The sequence below is a fragment of the Mytilus galloprovincialis genome, chromosome 10, assembly GCF_965363235.1.
Source record: "Mytilus galloprovincialis chromosome 10, xbMytGall1.hap1.1, whole genome shotgun sequence".
Lineage (NCBI taxonomy): Eukaryota > Metazoa > Mollusca > Bivalvia > Mytilida > Mytilidae > Mytilus > Mytilus galloprovincialis.
In genome coordinates this window covers 1993758-2009317 of record NC_134847.1, presented here as the reverse complement: position 1 = coordinate 2009317, position 15560 = coordinate 1993758, and the positions used below count along the sequence as shown (strand labels likewise).

The following is a 15560-nucleotide window of genomic DNA, read 5'->3' as shown; positions in this document are numbered from 1 at the left end:
TATAAATTTATGTAAGCGATTCTTTCAGTGATATCCGCTTCTCAGTTGGTTTCTATAAATTCACATATGTAAGAGTCTTCTCCCTTTGTCAATATGGCGGACCATTTCTGACATTAATCGGCAGGCACAACACCGATATTTTTATTTTCAATTTTCACCGATTTCCGACCGTACGATTTTGTTAGACTTTTTTAACGGTAATGTGCTATGATAATCTCATATGATATATAAAAAATCTTTTCTGTTGCAATTTGTTTAGATTGATTCTGTAGACAGACTAGACTAACAGTTCTGTTTAAAAAAGACATTTTTAACTTAGGAAAATTGTGTTTGTTAATGAAGGCCTTTTATTTCAATGAATTGCAATTTATATGGATTTGACAGATTATGTAAATCTAACAATAAAACTTTTGTCACAAGTTGCCAGTGCTACTGACATTTTACACTTCATCGAGTTCACCATTTTATTTTTCTGTTAAATTTCCATCCTGTTTCATTCAAGCTGTAAAATGCTGTTTTTAAGAAATTAATTCTATCAAAGTTACGAACAAATGATTTTAAAATTCTGAACATTTTCTTGTATGACACAGAATTTCTAAAGTTCTTTGTGTTGAATTAACTGCAAAAGCTGTTAAAGTTGTTGTTTATGAAATTCTATGCATTTGTTTTTTGTTTCCTGATTATTCGTTGACATTAATTGCATACAGTGAAACCTGTCGAATTGAACCCTGCGTTAAAACTGTTATTCTGTGTAAACTAAAACTAACCTAAACTTTCAATTGGATCAAGGTCCGGCCATTATTTGTACACCTCAAAATAGTCGACCACTTACTAATTTTTCAGATAATGAAAACACCTGAGTCAGCCAATGCAAAATATTAGAACTAAAAAAGTGCAAGGATTAAGTTGATAAATTAAAGAGCCAAATTATAAGTGATGCATTAGTTAAAATCTTTATTTTAATGCTTGCATTAAAATTTAGGGTAGTAGAATTTTAAATCTTCACAGAAATCAGAAAGTGTTTATTTTTATTATTGGTAGAATCTTTAAAGATACAGACTTAATGGAATAAAAGCAGTTTTGTTGCCACTAAAATCTATTATTTTGTCTTGATAGCATATTTCAGTGATAAAATAAAATGTTAAAGATCTATAGTTGTAAAGAAAAACTCATTACTTGAACAGGTATATAGAATATCTACAGTGCGGGAGAATTCTAGGCATGTTACCATTGTTTTGATGACGTGACAGAGTGAAATAAAGCATATCATCCATGTTTTAGTGATAATTTAATGGACAAAAACTAATCATATTTTCAGTTTTTTGCTGATAGTTTGATAAAATCTGCAATTTATTCTGCCAGAGATAAAAGGGATTATTTGTTAAGTGCACACATGTGCTGGTGTATTTGTGGGTTGTATGACTCTTTGAAACCTTACTAAAGGGTAAAATGTCCAACAGCTTTTTTATTTTGAAAAAAAAAAAATCATTATTTGGATAAGGAATTTATAAAAGACTTTTATCTGACTTGTCAAATGTTGAATATCACTAGAGGTTGACTATGTAAATGGTTGCTATGGACCATTGAGGAGATCTGTGTAGGACAGGAGCTGTAAAACATATGTTAAATTTCAAGATAAAAAACATTAGAATAACACTGATCACAGTTGTGGGTCAGAGAAGTCAGAAATTAAGCACTTTAAGTTCTGAGATAATCCTAATGATTCTTACTCTTTGCATCATTGGAGAGAGAAAAAAAGTTCTATAAATAAAAAATAGTTGCATCTGGTATGTAGCTTCATTCTACATCATACTGATTAATATGGCTGGTGGTTTGATGAATCTGCTATGTAGTGTGACATAAATTCACTCTTAGTTGATCAAACCCACTATTTTTATTATTTTTTTGCTGGCGTGTACTGTGCAAGAAAAAAGTTATTGTGTTGTGACTTTTTCAGATATTAGTATCAAACTGTTTTTGTTTGTTTATATCAACTGATAATTGGTGTCGGGCAGGATTTCAGATGCATATTTTCTATAAAGGAGCCACTTTGCTGTATAAATGAATAATTATGTGTCTTTTGGATGTTCTTAAAAGGATAGATTTATAGGATAAGTTGAAAAGTGATTTTCTGCTGTTAAAAGGAACAGATTTGGAGAACAGAATTTTATTGTGTGTTTTAACAAAGAGGATTTTGAAGGAGGCTTCTAGTTGTAATCAATTTATGCTAATTAAGAGATAAGAAAAGACATTTAAGGATATATTTTTTTCTGTGAACTTATTTTGCACTTTGGATCATTTTATGTTGAGTCAGTTACAATTAGTTTACAACAATAGAAAATTTGAAGCTTTCCAGTGCTTTGAAGGATTTACAATCATCAGCTAATTAAAACACATGAACTTTTTATCCAATAATTTCTAGTGGTTTAATTGTTTGTAAAAACATCAATCATATTTGATTATAAAAGGATGATTAATTTTTGACATAACAATAAATTGGCAGATTCAGACTCATATTTTGATATTTAAATGAATGTGGAGTTTTTTTTTCTCTCTCTGTATATACAGTTCATTGATTGTGTTTGGTACTGTAGCTGGGACTGTTTATTGACATATCGTAAACAGTAGTATATATCTATGATAAGGGCACTGCATCTATTTACACCTACTTGGTACAGAGGAGGTCGTTGGCTGTATTTGAAATTAATCAAGGGATTTGATTGGAATATTTATGGAAAGATGTTGGTCACAATTTGATCAGATTTTTTTGTACCAGCATATAGAGGGATGATTTTTTTTCTAATAGTTACGTTATGAAATTATAGGTCAAAAGAGGATAGGTTTGATTTCTGTTTTTTCCATTTTATGAGACCTTGATTGCTCTGCCATTTTCACATCAAAGGATTAATTAATTACATAAGATTGGTGATTAGAAGAAAAGTGAGAAACCAGGTGAAGGTAACCAGATTTCCAAAGGACAGATGTAGATATTGGAAAAAATGAATTGCTTAGTAAATAGATGGAACAATGAAATATGATTCCGTTCAATAGATGATAGTTATCCTGGAGAAAATAGGAAACTAGATTGAATAACATCTTACATTGTAATTTTTTAACGGTGGGATAATTTCAGGATAATTCCGTCAGTTTTTAGCATCAATAATACAGGAGATATATAATTGGTAACATTTTGGTCAATATTTTTATCAAGATGGAATCAATATAGTGTAGTTACCTGTGTAATAACTGTGGTTAAGGTACAAAAACTTGACAAAGATGCAGGAGAAAGCAGAGTATGAATCATTGTGTGATTATAACGATAATGAAGGCTTTAATATGGTTTGTATTGCTTATTTTTATCAGAATTTTTTTTAAATACTGAAAAGGGGGGGGAAGGGTTATGGGATTATAAGACTTTGCTGCTGGTCAAATGATTACGAATATATAGGTATTTCTTCTGATGAACTGAAAGGATACAATCAAGTTGACCTTTGACATTTTTAGCTTTTTTAGGCATTGGTGGCTCAGCGTAAATTTAAGTCATGTCAGAGCATACTAGTTAAGTGAAATGCTCAAATAAGTCATTACTGGACAGTGTTAAACAGTGCTTTTACTTAAAGTTATTGAGTTTTTTTGTTGGATTATAGCTGCAAAGCTCATGGTTGTAAGTTTTGTAACAAACATGATATATGAGTAATCACTTGTCTTTTCTTGAAGATTTGATGTTGTCTTTATCCATAATTTTTCTCCTGTTGAATATGTACCCTGTTATCATGCAAACTGTTCACACAAAAGTCAGAAATATTTTGATAATTTTTTAACAGAAGTTTCATTTCAACTATTAAGATCCTCAAGATGAATTTAATAGACACTTAACTCTGTCAGCAAGATAAAAAAGATATTGACATCATTCATGGTATCTTTATCAGTGACAAACTCATATATATAGAGGTCCTAAATTCTATTTTTGGGATAAAATCACTTCAATTTCTTAGTTTATCGGCATAACATACAGTCTGTGAACTTATTCTTTCAGTAACCTACTAAATGTATATCTATAAATTTTGAATATTGTAATAGCAAAAATTTGGAGTCTGTGATTTATTATCTATAAATCTTTCTTCTGACACACATGTGATATTTTTCTTCTTGTAATTTTTATATACATAGATATTTATATTTCTTAAGTATAGAAGGTGAACTTGATTTCCAATGAAACAAAAGTGTTTCTAGTTTCTCGTTTTTATATAGATTAGACCGTTGGTTTTACGGTTTGAATGGTTTTACACTAGTAATTGTTTGGGGCCCTTTATAGCTTGCTCAACTGTTCAGTGTGAGCAAAGGCTATGTGTTGAAGGCTTTACCTTGACCTATAATGGTTTACTTTTATAAATAGTTATTTGGATGGAGAGTTGTCTCATTGGCACTCATACCACATCTTCCTATATCTTGGTACAAACATTGATGACAAACCAGAATAAGTTCAAGATAACCCGTTTTATCAGAAAATCGGTAATAAACAAGCCAAAGATAAATAAACTAAATAGAAATCTGTAGGAAATATTTATTATTATTGAGTGACAGAGAAAGTCAGTAGTGAGGAATAATTTGTAGAAATTAAGATATCATCTTTAACATTTATATCCTCCCAAAGCTATTTGCGTTATGTTGTCTCCACAGGACTCTCCGCCATTTCAAACGATTCAGACCTTTCATCTCTTATTTTATGATTTTTTTTTGCATTCTGAAATTATTCCTAGCTGATCTGACAACAGGTTATATAGCTAACTGCAGTTTAATGACATGTGTTAAGTTAGGTTGGCAGGCAAACTGGCTTAGATTTTGTAGAAAGTGGTATCAAATTCTCCCTGCTTTCCTTGTGATTTTCTCCTAACTTCAATAAGCTTGGACTTATGTTGAAATCATGTACTTATAACTGACCTAGAAGCAGAATGCTAAAACATACATTATTTTTACCTTCAAATTAAGGTAATATTACAATTAACACACAGGACTCTGTTTTTAAAACTTATATATAATGACATGATCATTGTTTTATCAATGAGGTATTCATAAATCAAGAGGAGCAAAATAAAGTAATTCGTTAGCACATTAGACAGATAATTTGTGAAGTACATTAGCAGACTGACAGTTTACTTGATGTTTTTCTGAATTATTTATATCTTAATACAATAAGACAAAGCTTAAGGCACAGAAAAAGTCTGAAACATATTCATCTGTCTGGCTGGACACAATGTAACGAGTCAGAAACCATTTATCAGTTCATGATTTTAGCTCCTGTCTACTCTTTATTCAGAATTGTAAGCAAATAATGAGTATTTTTTGATCATGCAAATAATCTGTCTTAAAGAAATAAAGAAACAACTTGATAAGATACACTAAACATCTTCCTCCTTACTTAAATAAGACTGTCCTCTAATATTTTCCCCCTTTGAATAACAATGCATATATAAGTCAGATAAGATGATGAAGACAAAGGCCTAGATTTTATTCTCAGAAAAGATGGCATCACATTTAAAGAAATTTTATTTTTTTGTTAAATGCCTAGTATAAATAAGTGAATACATTTTTGTCCGATTTATGAGTGACATGATAGTGTTTTTTTTTTTTTTTTTTATTTGCATTGATCCTTAACAATTGGCATTTTGCCATGACAATTTGTCTAATAATATGTGTTTTTTATGTATTAATTGATAGTTTATGAATATGAAAAAAAAATGCTTTATTTCAAGATTAAGAGGTAAATAATTAACAATTTGAGTCTTTACGCTTCACTTCAAAACCTTGCTGTTAGAACTACTCCAGACAACAAAATAGCCTCTTGACTTTAATTGCTGGATACAAGTTCTTTTCATAGTATTGGCTCTGTGGTTGTATGACTGCTTTAAGTACTCTGAGAGTCATTATCATTACTAGATCATCAAAAATACATAGATGTATAAATTCGTTTGTTATATAAATGACTGTGCTAAGATTTTAATCATGCAAGGAAACTAATTGTCTCCCTTTTGTAGATTCATTATGTCTGTGATTGAAAATAATAGTAATGCACTTGTAAAAATGTTCTTAAATTTGTAGTGGTTAAAAGGATTTTGTTTTTATGTATTTATAATCATAAGTCAAAGCAAAACTGTGGGAGTTATCTTTCTTTGTATATAAATAAGTCATTTACATTTAACTTTATATCTAGTAAATCCAAGAAAAATGTGCAGCAAATAAGATCAAGGTGTTTTTTCATCTTAAATTCTCCTGATAAATGGTTCTGTCACGTCAATGGTTGTTGATGTGAAAAATATTCATCCACATGTAATAACTCTTTATTAAAACCTTACACACATTCCGTCATGAAAGATATTCATCTGTAAAATATACCCCAGTATTTTGGAATAATTTGCTGCTCAAAAACATATCTATTTCAGAATCATGTCATGCTTTTTCTCTGGTAATTGTGATATATGCTATTTAAGAATGGCAAACAATGAGTTTTATCTGGAAAGGGCTATTAAGATGTATGAATTTGTCAGAAATAATGATCAGGAATGCAAAAATATATCTTTTCTTAGTAGTGAGCTGAAATGACAGAATGTTTAAGGTCATGGTGACATCGTGTCTTAGTTATAATCAGCTACTTTTTGGTGTTTTATCTATTGAAGAGAACAAATTATCTCCCTTTTGTCTAGTTAACCAAATTATTGACCAACCAATATAATACAATTACATTAATTGTCATGATCTATGGAGACCGTTATCAAAGATTGATTTTGTCCCATACTGAATGCAAATATCATTAGGGATAATTATTGGCGATGATTTAAGTTAATACAATATCGCTGTTTTCCTCATTTTGTATGTAAATAGATTAACAGTGAGTATAGAACTCTATGGTAAACGTATTGATGATTTATTTTTACAGTTCTGTCGGCCCGAGACTTCATCAGCAGATGTTTGTTTCGAAACAAATATCAGAATCTATTTCAATTGTTTTATCAAAATAATGTTTAATATTGTCAAGAGAAAATGACAGAGCTCAGATTCTGATTTGCATTTGAAAGAGATGTGTAAAACCATATGGCATAGTAACGTGATATTGGTCTTTTGTTAAAAACATTTCAAAATAACTATGGTGTGTCATTATCTGGTAAAAACTATTGTTCAGGAAATAGAATGAAAACATTTGCTTGGGTAACAATGACAAGAAATCCCAAGGCTATGAAGCATTTCAAAATTGTAATAAGACAGTTCAAAGAAAAATAGAAAATTTATGAGATGAAGACAGATTTAAGCTTTTAAGAGTTGATTAAAGACAGCCTGTTATTTTTAAGCAAAATGTTCTAAAGAGGATAAAAAGGAGAGGGAGGAGATTATCAAGGGGATAATTAGAAATCATGTTTAATACTGATAAAAACACAACACTGTGGTTAAAAATCAAAAAGACAAAAAGGCAAAACAATAATTGCAAAACACAACATAGAAAAATTGGATGGCCAACACCAACCCCACTAGAACTCCGCTAGTAGTGAATTCAAAAACTCTGGAAGTGTAAGCAGTTTCTGCTCCACATGTGGCACCCTGGCAATTAGTGTACTTTTCGCCTGCAGTTATCTATAAGGTCTGATGGTTCGTCCTCCTGATCAGTTGTCCTTTTCCTTCAAAATTTATTAATTCAATTCTATCTGTTGAAAAATAGTCATTACCTTTGTGCATAGTAATTAAGTTACCTGGATGCTGGAGCTATTTATCAAATAGTTGTCTATCTTGATGTACAAGTCCATTTATCCTCAGACAACTATTTTCTCTGATTACAGAAAATTACTCATGTTATTTAAAAACCATTATCATTATCAGAGTTCTTAAATTCTATAGATATCATATGTTAATCATCTTTGGACAAGAAACATATCATTTTATTACAATGTTCAAAATTTGTATTTGTATGCCAGAGGGAAGAAAATTTAAAATATGTCTTTTTTCACATTTTTGTTTGCTCAGAAATTAGACACTTGCATATTCATGATCTGGTTCACATGTCCCATTACCAAGAGAGTTTTAGTTCCAGAACTTTATATTACTTTAATAGTTCCTTTATCCAAACAGCATACCATAATCTTTCTTTTATTCCACATTAATTGTGCATTAATTGACAGTATCAAACAATCCACAGTAAAACTGTCAGTACAGTGTTTATTACCTGTAAGTTTAATGAGAAATACACACTTCAATTAACTGATTAAATACAGGCTAATTTTTTAATTGAATTATATAAGCGACTTATCTGTAACTTATCCTTAAAGTTCACAATTATAACAATTGAGAGTCTTGGGGTTGCTGAATGAATATTACAGGCGTAACTTGATCTATTTTACTTGGTCACAAATATTTATTTTTTAAAACTTTATAAATAAGTTAGTTTACAATATTCTTTTGCTCAAATGGATATAACTTTCTCAGCTTTTTTCCCACTTAATCATTGATTGCGAATTATCTAAAAATGAGCTTACAAAATTGAAAATGAATTACTGGTAGTCAGTCAGACTTCATAAGACAATATTTGATATTAATATCAACAATTTCTACCATATATCACCAGACATTTGATTGAAATGTCAAAATTTGATGAATATTTGTCAGTTTCTGGTTCATGGAACCCAACAACCTTTGAACTCCTTGATATGATATATATCCCTATCTTGAGTGAGGATATGTAAATAATGTTGCTTATGATTCATAAGAAATAATATATGCACTTTATCTGGCATTCAGATAACAATCTGAGAGAGATTATGAACATGCAGCTTTTAAGATATGGGGAAGATGTTTTCTAGGTGGGAGGGAGATGTTGATGACAATATGATCAGGAATTTGTTCAGTCTTTAAGGGATGCAAAATTTGGAATTATTGAAAATCTATGAAAATTTAATACTCCTACAGGGTTCAATTTAAATGAAAGTATCAATAATTGAGTCAATATAAGATTGTTGGAAGATTTTCCAAGTTTGCTTTTAATTGGATAGAGAATGTATATTGATGGAGCAGGGAGTGTGTTAAGTGCTGTTAAAAATGAAGATATTCTTGAATTTTATGCTTTGAATCCAGCTATAAATAGATATTGCCCTCATTTGTAAAAAAAAATGTTTCTTTTATGCCACACTTCTGATTACAAAAATATTTTTTATACGACCGCAAATTTTGGAAAAATTTTCGTCGTATATTGCTATCACGTTGGCGTCTGCGTCGTCGTCGTCGTCGTCGTCGTCGTCCGGCGTCCGAATACTTTTAGTTTTCGCACTCTAACTTTAGTAAAAGTGAATAGAAATCTATGAAATTTTAACACAAGGTTTATGACCATAAAAGGAAGGTTGGTATTGATTTTGGGAGTTTTGGTCCCAACATTTTAGGAATAAGGGGCCAAAAAGGGCCCAAATAAGCATTTTCTTGGTTTTCGCACCATAACTTTAGTTTAAGTTAATAGAAATCTATGAAATTTTGACACAAGGTTTATGACCACAAAAGAAAGATTGGGATTGATTTTGGGAGTTTTGGTTTCAATAGTTTAGGAATAAGGGGCCAATAAAGGGCCCAAATAAGCATTTGTCTTGGTTTTTGCACAATAACCTTAGGTTAAGTAAATGGAAATCTATGAAATTTAAACACAATGTTTATGACCACAAAAGGAAGGTTGGTATTTATTTTGGGAGTTTAGGACCCAACAGATTAGGAATTAGGGGCCAAAAAGGGACCCAAATAAGCATTTTTCTTGGTTTTCGCACTATAATGTTAGTATAAGTAAATACAAATCTATGAAATTTAAACACAAGGCTTATGACCATAAAAGGAAGGTTGGTATTGATTTTGGGAGTTTTGGTCCCAACAGTTTAGGAAAAAGGGGCCCAAAGGGTCCAAAATTAAACTTTGTTTGATTTCATCAAAATTGAATAATTGGGGTTCTTTGATATGCCGAATCTAACTGTATATGTAGATTCTCAACTTTTGGTCCCGTTTTCAAATTGGTCTACATTAAGGTCCAAAGGGTCCAAAATTAAACTTAGTTTGATTTTGACAAAAAATGAATCGGTTGGGTTCTTTGATATGTTGAATCTAAAAATGTACTTAGATTCTTGATTATTGAAGTTTTTTTGGTCCAGTTTTCAAATTGGTCTACATTAAGGTCCAAAGGGTGCAAAATTAAACTTTGTTTGATTTCATCAAAAATTGAATCCTTGGGGTTCTTTGATATGCCAAATCTAACTGTGTATGTAGATTCTTCATTTTTGGTCCTGTTTTCAAATTTCAAATTCTACATTAAAGTCCAAAGGGTCCAAAATTAAACTAAGTTTGATTTTAACAAAAATTGAATTCTTGGGCCTCTTTGATATGCTGAATCTAAACATGTACTTAGATTTTTGATTATGGGCCCAGTTTTCAAGTTGGTCCAAATCAGGATCTAAAATTATTATATTAAGTATTGTGCAATAGCAAGTCTTTTCAATTGCACAGTATTGTGCAATGGCAAGAAATATCTAATTGCACAATATTGTGAAATAGCAAATTTTTTTTTAATTAGAGTTATCTTTCTTTGTCCAGAATAGTAAGCAAGAAATATCCTATTTGTGCAATAGCAAGAATTTTTTTTAATTGGAGTTATCTTTCTTTGTCCAGAATCAACTTAAATCTTTGTTATATACAATATACAATGTATATACACTTTTTACTACCAACTGATAAATTTAAATAATCTTTACCATTCAGTGATAACAAGCAGTTTTTTTACATCTTAATATTTTATGATGTATTTAAATGAGTAGTTATTGTTGCAAACTCCATTAGAAATTTGAATTGATATCAGTTTTGAAAAAGGGAAACGGGGATGTGAAAAAAAAGGGGGGGGGTTAAATTTTTCTCATTTCAGATTTCATAAATAAAAAGAAAATTTCTTCAAACATTTTTTTGAGAGGATTAATATTCAACAGCATAGTGATTTGCTCAAAGGCAAAAAAAACCTTTTAAGTTCATTAGACCACATTCATTCTGTGTCAGAAACCTATGCTGTGTCAACTATTTAATTTTAGATTTAAAAAGTTTGAAGAAGAAATCTTTAATTGATTTGTAAAATCTTGGCATTTGTTTTGTGTAAAAAAAAACCATGTAATGTCAAAAATTTGATCACAATCCAAATTCAGAGCTGTATCATGCTTGAATGTTTTGTCCATACTTGCCCCAACTGTTCAGGGTTCGACCTCTGCGGTCGTATAAAGCTGCGCCCTGCGGAGCACCTGGTTTTATAATAAAAAGCAAGATCTTTATCAGTTGTGAACTATTTCAGCTAGAGTTAGCTCCCTTTGTATGTAAATCATCATGTTTATGATTACATGAAGCATGCTATTGTAAAGAGTAGATTTAGAACTGGTACCAATTTGATCTTTTATTTTGCAAATTAGTCATAAATATATGTGAAATGACATTTCAAATGTGCTTTCCATTTTAAGTACAATGAAACAGAAAATAAGAATGTGTAAAGGTCACTCAGACTTGAAGGCACATTTCACAGAGGACACTATTTTCAAAGTTAGGTGACATTGTGCAAAGTTTGACATGTAACAGCCCTTTTGATTTGCTAACATCTGTCATCCATTCTATGGTAGACAGTAAGAGTCATAAACTAAAATGTGGCACAATACAAGAGGATGCTCCTGGGATATTTCAAATATATCATTTGAACAATTTACTTGTATTATTTAACATTGGAAATTCTTTAAAATCCCAAGTTCCCTAAAGGAATTTATCAATTAATTACCTTTTTAAAAATACAAATATTTTATATCCATTAAAACTATGGACATGACTCACTGTGACCTCGATTCATGTATCATTTTCTTGTTTGCTACTAATTTTTTTACAGATTGAAATTTTGCTGATCATTCAGAAATTTTTTGCTTACTATTGAAGTTATTTCTTATTTAAATGATATGCCACTCTGGACACAAATCAAACAATAAGTTATCAATCATATTAAAATATCATCCATTGTAAGGAATCAATAACACCAAACTGTATAAGTTCTATTGAGAATTCAGTATGGTTGATTCTGTATTCAAATAAATGACCCTGAAATGGCTTCCAAAGGTCAAAATATAAAATATACCATAAAAGTCTCTTAGTACCGTCATCAAATATTGATGTCAATTTATGGCATAATCCTACTGAATATTCCAATCCAAGTTGAAGATAGCTGTATGAATACATCCATAATTTCCATTTGTAAAAACGTTTCCTGATCTTTTTTCAACAATTTTTTTCTGATATCAGTACGCTAAATAAGATCAATGTCAGGATAAATCTTTAACATGGCGTCACTAGAATTAGGTTATGTAATATTAAGTTGTGTTTCTGTGACTTCTGGGAACTATTAAACATTTCAGTGACATTGATTCTGCATGTAAACCTACAAACTTACAGATAGATAATAATTTAGTGTGTGAGTATTTATAGACATGTGAACATGTAATCGTCACTTAAGTCATTTACATTTTGTAGTAATTCTGCACCTAAAATTAAGGCGTATGGACATTAGCTACGATTCAGTTAACAGACTGTTGAATAACTTTATCCCCCTTTATTTTACAGGCCCATGTCGTGGCAGCATTTGAACAGAGTCTTTCCAACATGACCCACAGGCTTCAACATCTGACGTCAACCTCCAATCAAAAGGTGAGTTATTTTTAAATATTTTCTGGAAATTAGCATGTTGTAAAAGTTTTAAATTGAATTTTACAAGCTCTCCTTTAAAAAAGTTAAAGAAACATGACATGTTGGCATCATGCCTTGTACACTTCATGATTTGGTTTATATCATCGAAAATAAAACCGGATGCATTGATTACATCATAGCTTCATTATTATATCTTATTTTTGATGAAGGAGATACAATATTTGGAATTGCTGGTTTCAATGTTTTGGTTGATGCATCTTGGTGGTAAGATTTGTCATTTTATTGATTTTAACATCATCACTTTCATACAGATATTTGTCATTTGCTTTGATAACAATCTTCATCTTGATCTTTATACATTTAAAAAAGAAAATGCCAGGTGTCAGACTGTTATCTTTCATGCAGGTATAGAATTTAACCAGGTGTAATAGTAGAAAGAAATCTTGAATTTCATCGTTGATACTTTATCTAAAAAAAAGTATTTTAGTCATGAAAATAACATTTTATGAATTTGGTGTGTCTGCAAGCACTTTCATCTGAAGTAAACTCATCCGTGAAATTTGAATGATATATACGATAGATAAAGGAAGATGTGGTATGAGTGCCAATGAAGCAACTCTCCATCCAAGTAACAATTTATAAAAAGTAAACCATTATAGGTCAAGGTACGGCCTTCAACATGGAGCCTTTGCTTACATCAAATAGGAAGCTATAAAGGGCCCAAAAAAATACTAGTGTAAAACCATTTAAACGGGGGGAAACCAACAGTCTAATCTATATAAAAACGAGAAACATGTATGAACTACAAAACAGAGGACAATTACTGTACATCAGATTCCTGTCACTTTGGACAGGTGCGAACATTTGCAGCGGGATTAAGCTTTTTAATGGCACCAAACCTTGACCCTTTTCTTAAACAATAGTAGAAACATCACAACATATGCATGTATTTATTTAGAAGCAGATATCTGTTTTGTCAAAGCTCTCATTCATTCCACAATATGCAGTTTAATTACCAGACAGACCTTGGTGAAGTCTATGATAAGATATATGTCTCCTTCCTAATATTTTTGAAGTACTACAAAACTCTTATTACTTTTAATATCTCTCCATAAATCAAAGCAGAAACAGAATGATGTGAATCTTGATTTGTATCAGAATGGTATTGAATGTTTATTATTAAGGTGGTACCTAACACTACAGGGAGATAACTCTGTAAAATCAGCTAAACGTTTTAATTATGTTGTGTTGTTAAGAAAATATTAAGCTTCCCAATGATCAAAATAAGTGTTTATCAAACTGCTATATGCAACCAGTGTAATTTTTCTGATAAAACGGTTGGTTCAAATTTTTTGAACAATTTACATTTTTGTTAAAGGGTCAAAGTTAATACTTTGTCAAAATTTTAAGAAAATTAAACAAGCCAAATTAATTTTAGTTAAAGTGTTGGGTACCACCTTAAGTTGTGACCATTATGTTTATGATATTACACACTTCAGAAATCTGGGTGTTAATCTTGATCTCTATCCATTTCTAGTACAGAATTTTGAAGTGTTTATGTTTTGTAGCTTTATACAAAGTTCAGGATAAGTTTAGATTACAAATAGTTTCATAACAATCCTTTTTGTGGTCTATAGGAATATTAACATCTTAACAGTATATTCAGATGCTGTATTTGTTTGTGCTTGTCATATATCTGTACAACATTAAAAAAAAAGATTGGTTACAAGTTTTTTATGTTTTTCAAAAGTTCAACTTCCCTTTTGTTGCTTGTTTGCAAGAGTTATCCTTCCTGGGAAAAAAGCACTTTGTGTTTAGTTCTCTGTTTGAATATTGAAATGTTTTGAAATTGTTTTATACTTAAAGCTGAGTAATTAGCTTTCAACTATTGATGAAAATGTTTTTGTATGTTTAATATATTAAGATAAAACTCGTAACCTTCAGATTTTGAAAGATGTAAAAAATAAAAACACAAAAAAAACGTGTGACTGGGTGATAACTTTTATAAACTCTTGTAAATGGAAAGGTTTAGTTTAAGTGCTACTTTGACTTGATGGTAGGTATTGTAATCAGTATTAAGTACCTCAAGATAAGAAAACAAATACCATAATTCTCAGTAGAAACATATTTTTATCACAACTAAATAATACTTATTCCCAATGGAGCTCTCCTGGTGCCTGGAATGGATTGGATTGGATAGCCTTCTCTTGGAATGGATTGGATTGGATAGTCTCCTCATGGAATAGATCATTGTCCAATCAATCAAGCCTGACATCTTGTTAGACTATCTATTTTTATTACCCTAGTGTCTTTTTAAGGGAGTTCGCTTATCGGTTTCAAAGTAATTAACTTTTCAAAACACTAGTTTATATTGATAGGGAATTAATAAAGGAATCCAAAGAGCAAAAAAAATATATAGGTCACCGTGCTTGTTTTCGAGATATTAGCCATTGAAATTTTGGCGGGAAAATATTCTCTCTTGACTTTTCATAGCTTTATCATTGACAAGTTTAAGTTCTCAAAAACTATTAAAAAATAATTAAAATTTTATAAGACTTTTACAGATGGCTTATCATTATACATGTAAAAGATTCACAAAAAGAAAAATGGGGGTCACCGGGCAAATTTTTTCAAGGCATTCAAATGGATAAAACCAGAGGATTCCGAAAATCTGACAAAAAATCCAAAACATGACAAGCCAGCTTTCTTAAGTTTTGTTTTCATCAATATGGTACTATTTATGCATAAGTCAGTTGTCTAATATTTGTTAAAACATATTGTGATACAAATTATTATTAAAGGCTGAAAAATTTGTGTGTGATAGCATTTCAGTT

General features: G+C 30.5%; 1 protein-coding gene across 23 annotated transcripts in view; it reads left to right on the top strand.

Annotated features, from left to right (window-relative positions):
- The window catches only part of LOC143049654 (neuron navigator 2-like), a 342816-nt gene that overhangs the window by 292855 nt on the left and 34401 nt on the right, over positions 1-15560 (top strand). For all 23 annotated transcript variants that reach the window (XM_076223278.1, XM_076223289.1, XM_076223271.1 and 20 more), the window contains one exon: positions 12643-12726. In XM_076223278.1, the coding sequence (XP_076079393.1) occupies positions 12643-12726 (84 nt within the window). The remainder of the gene's footprint in view (positions 1-12642; positions 12727-15560) is intronic.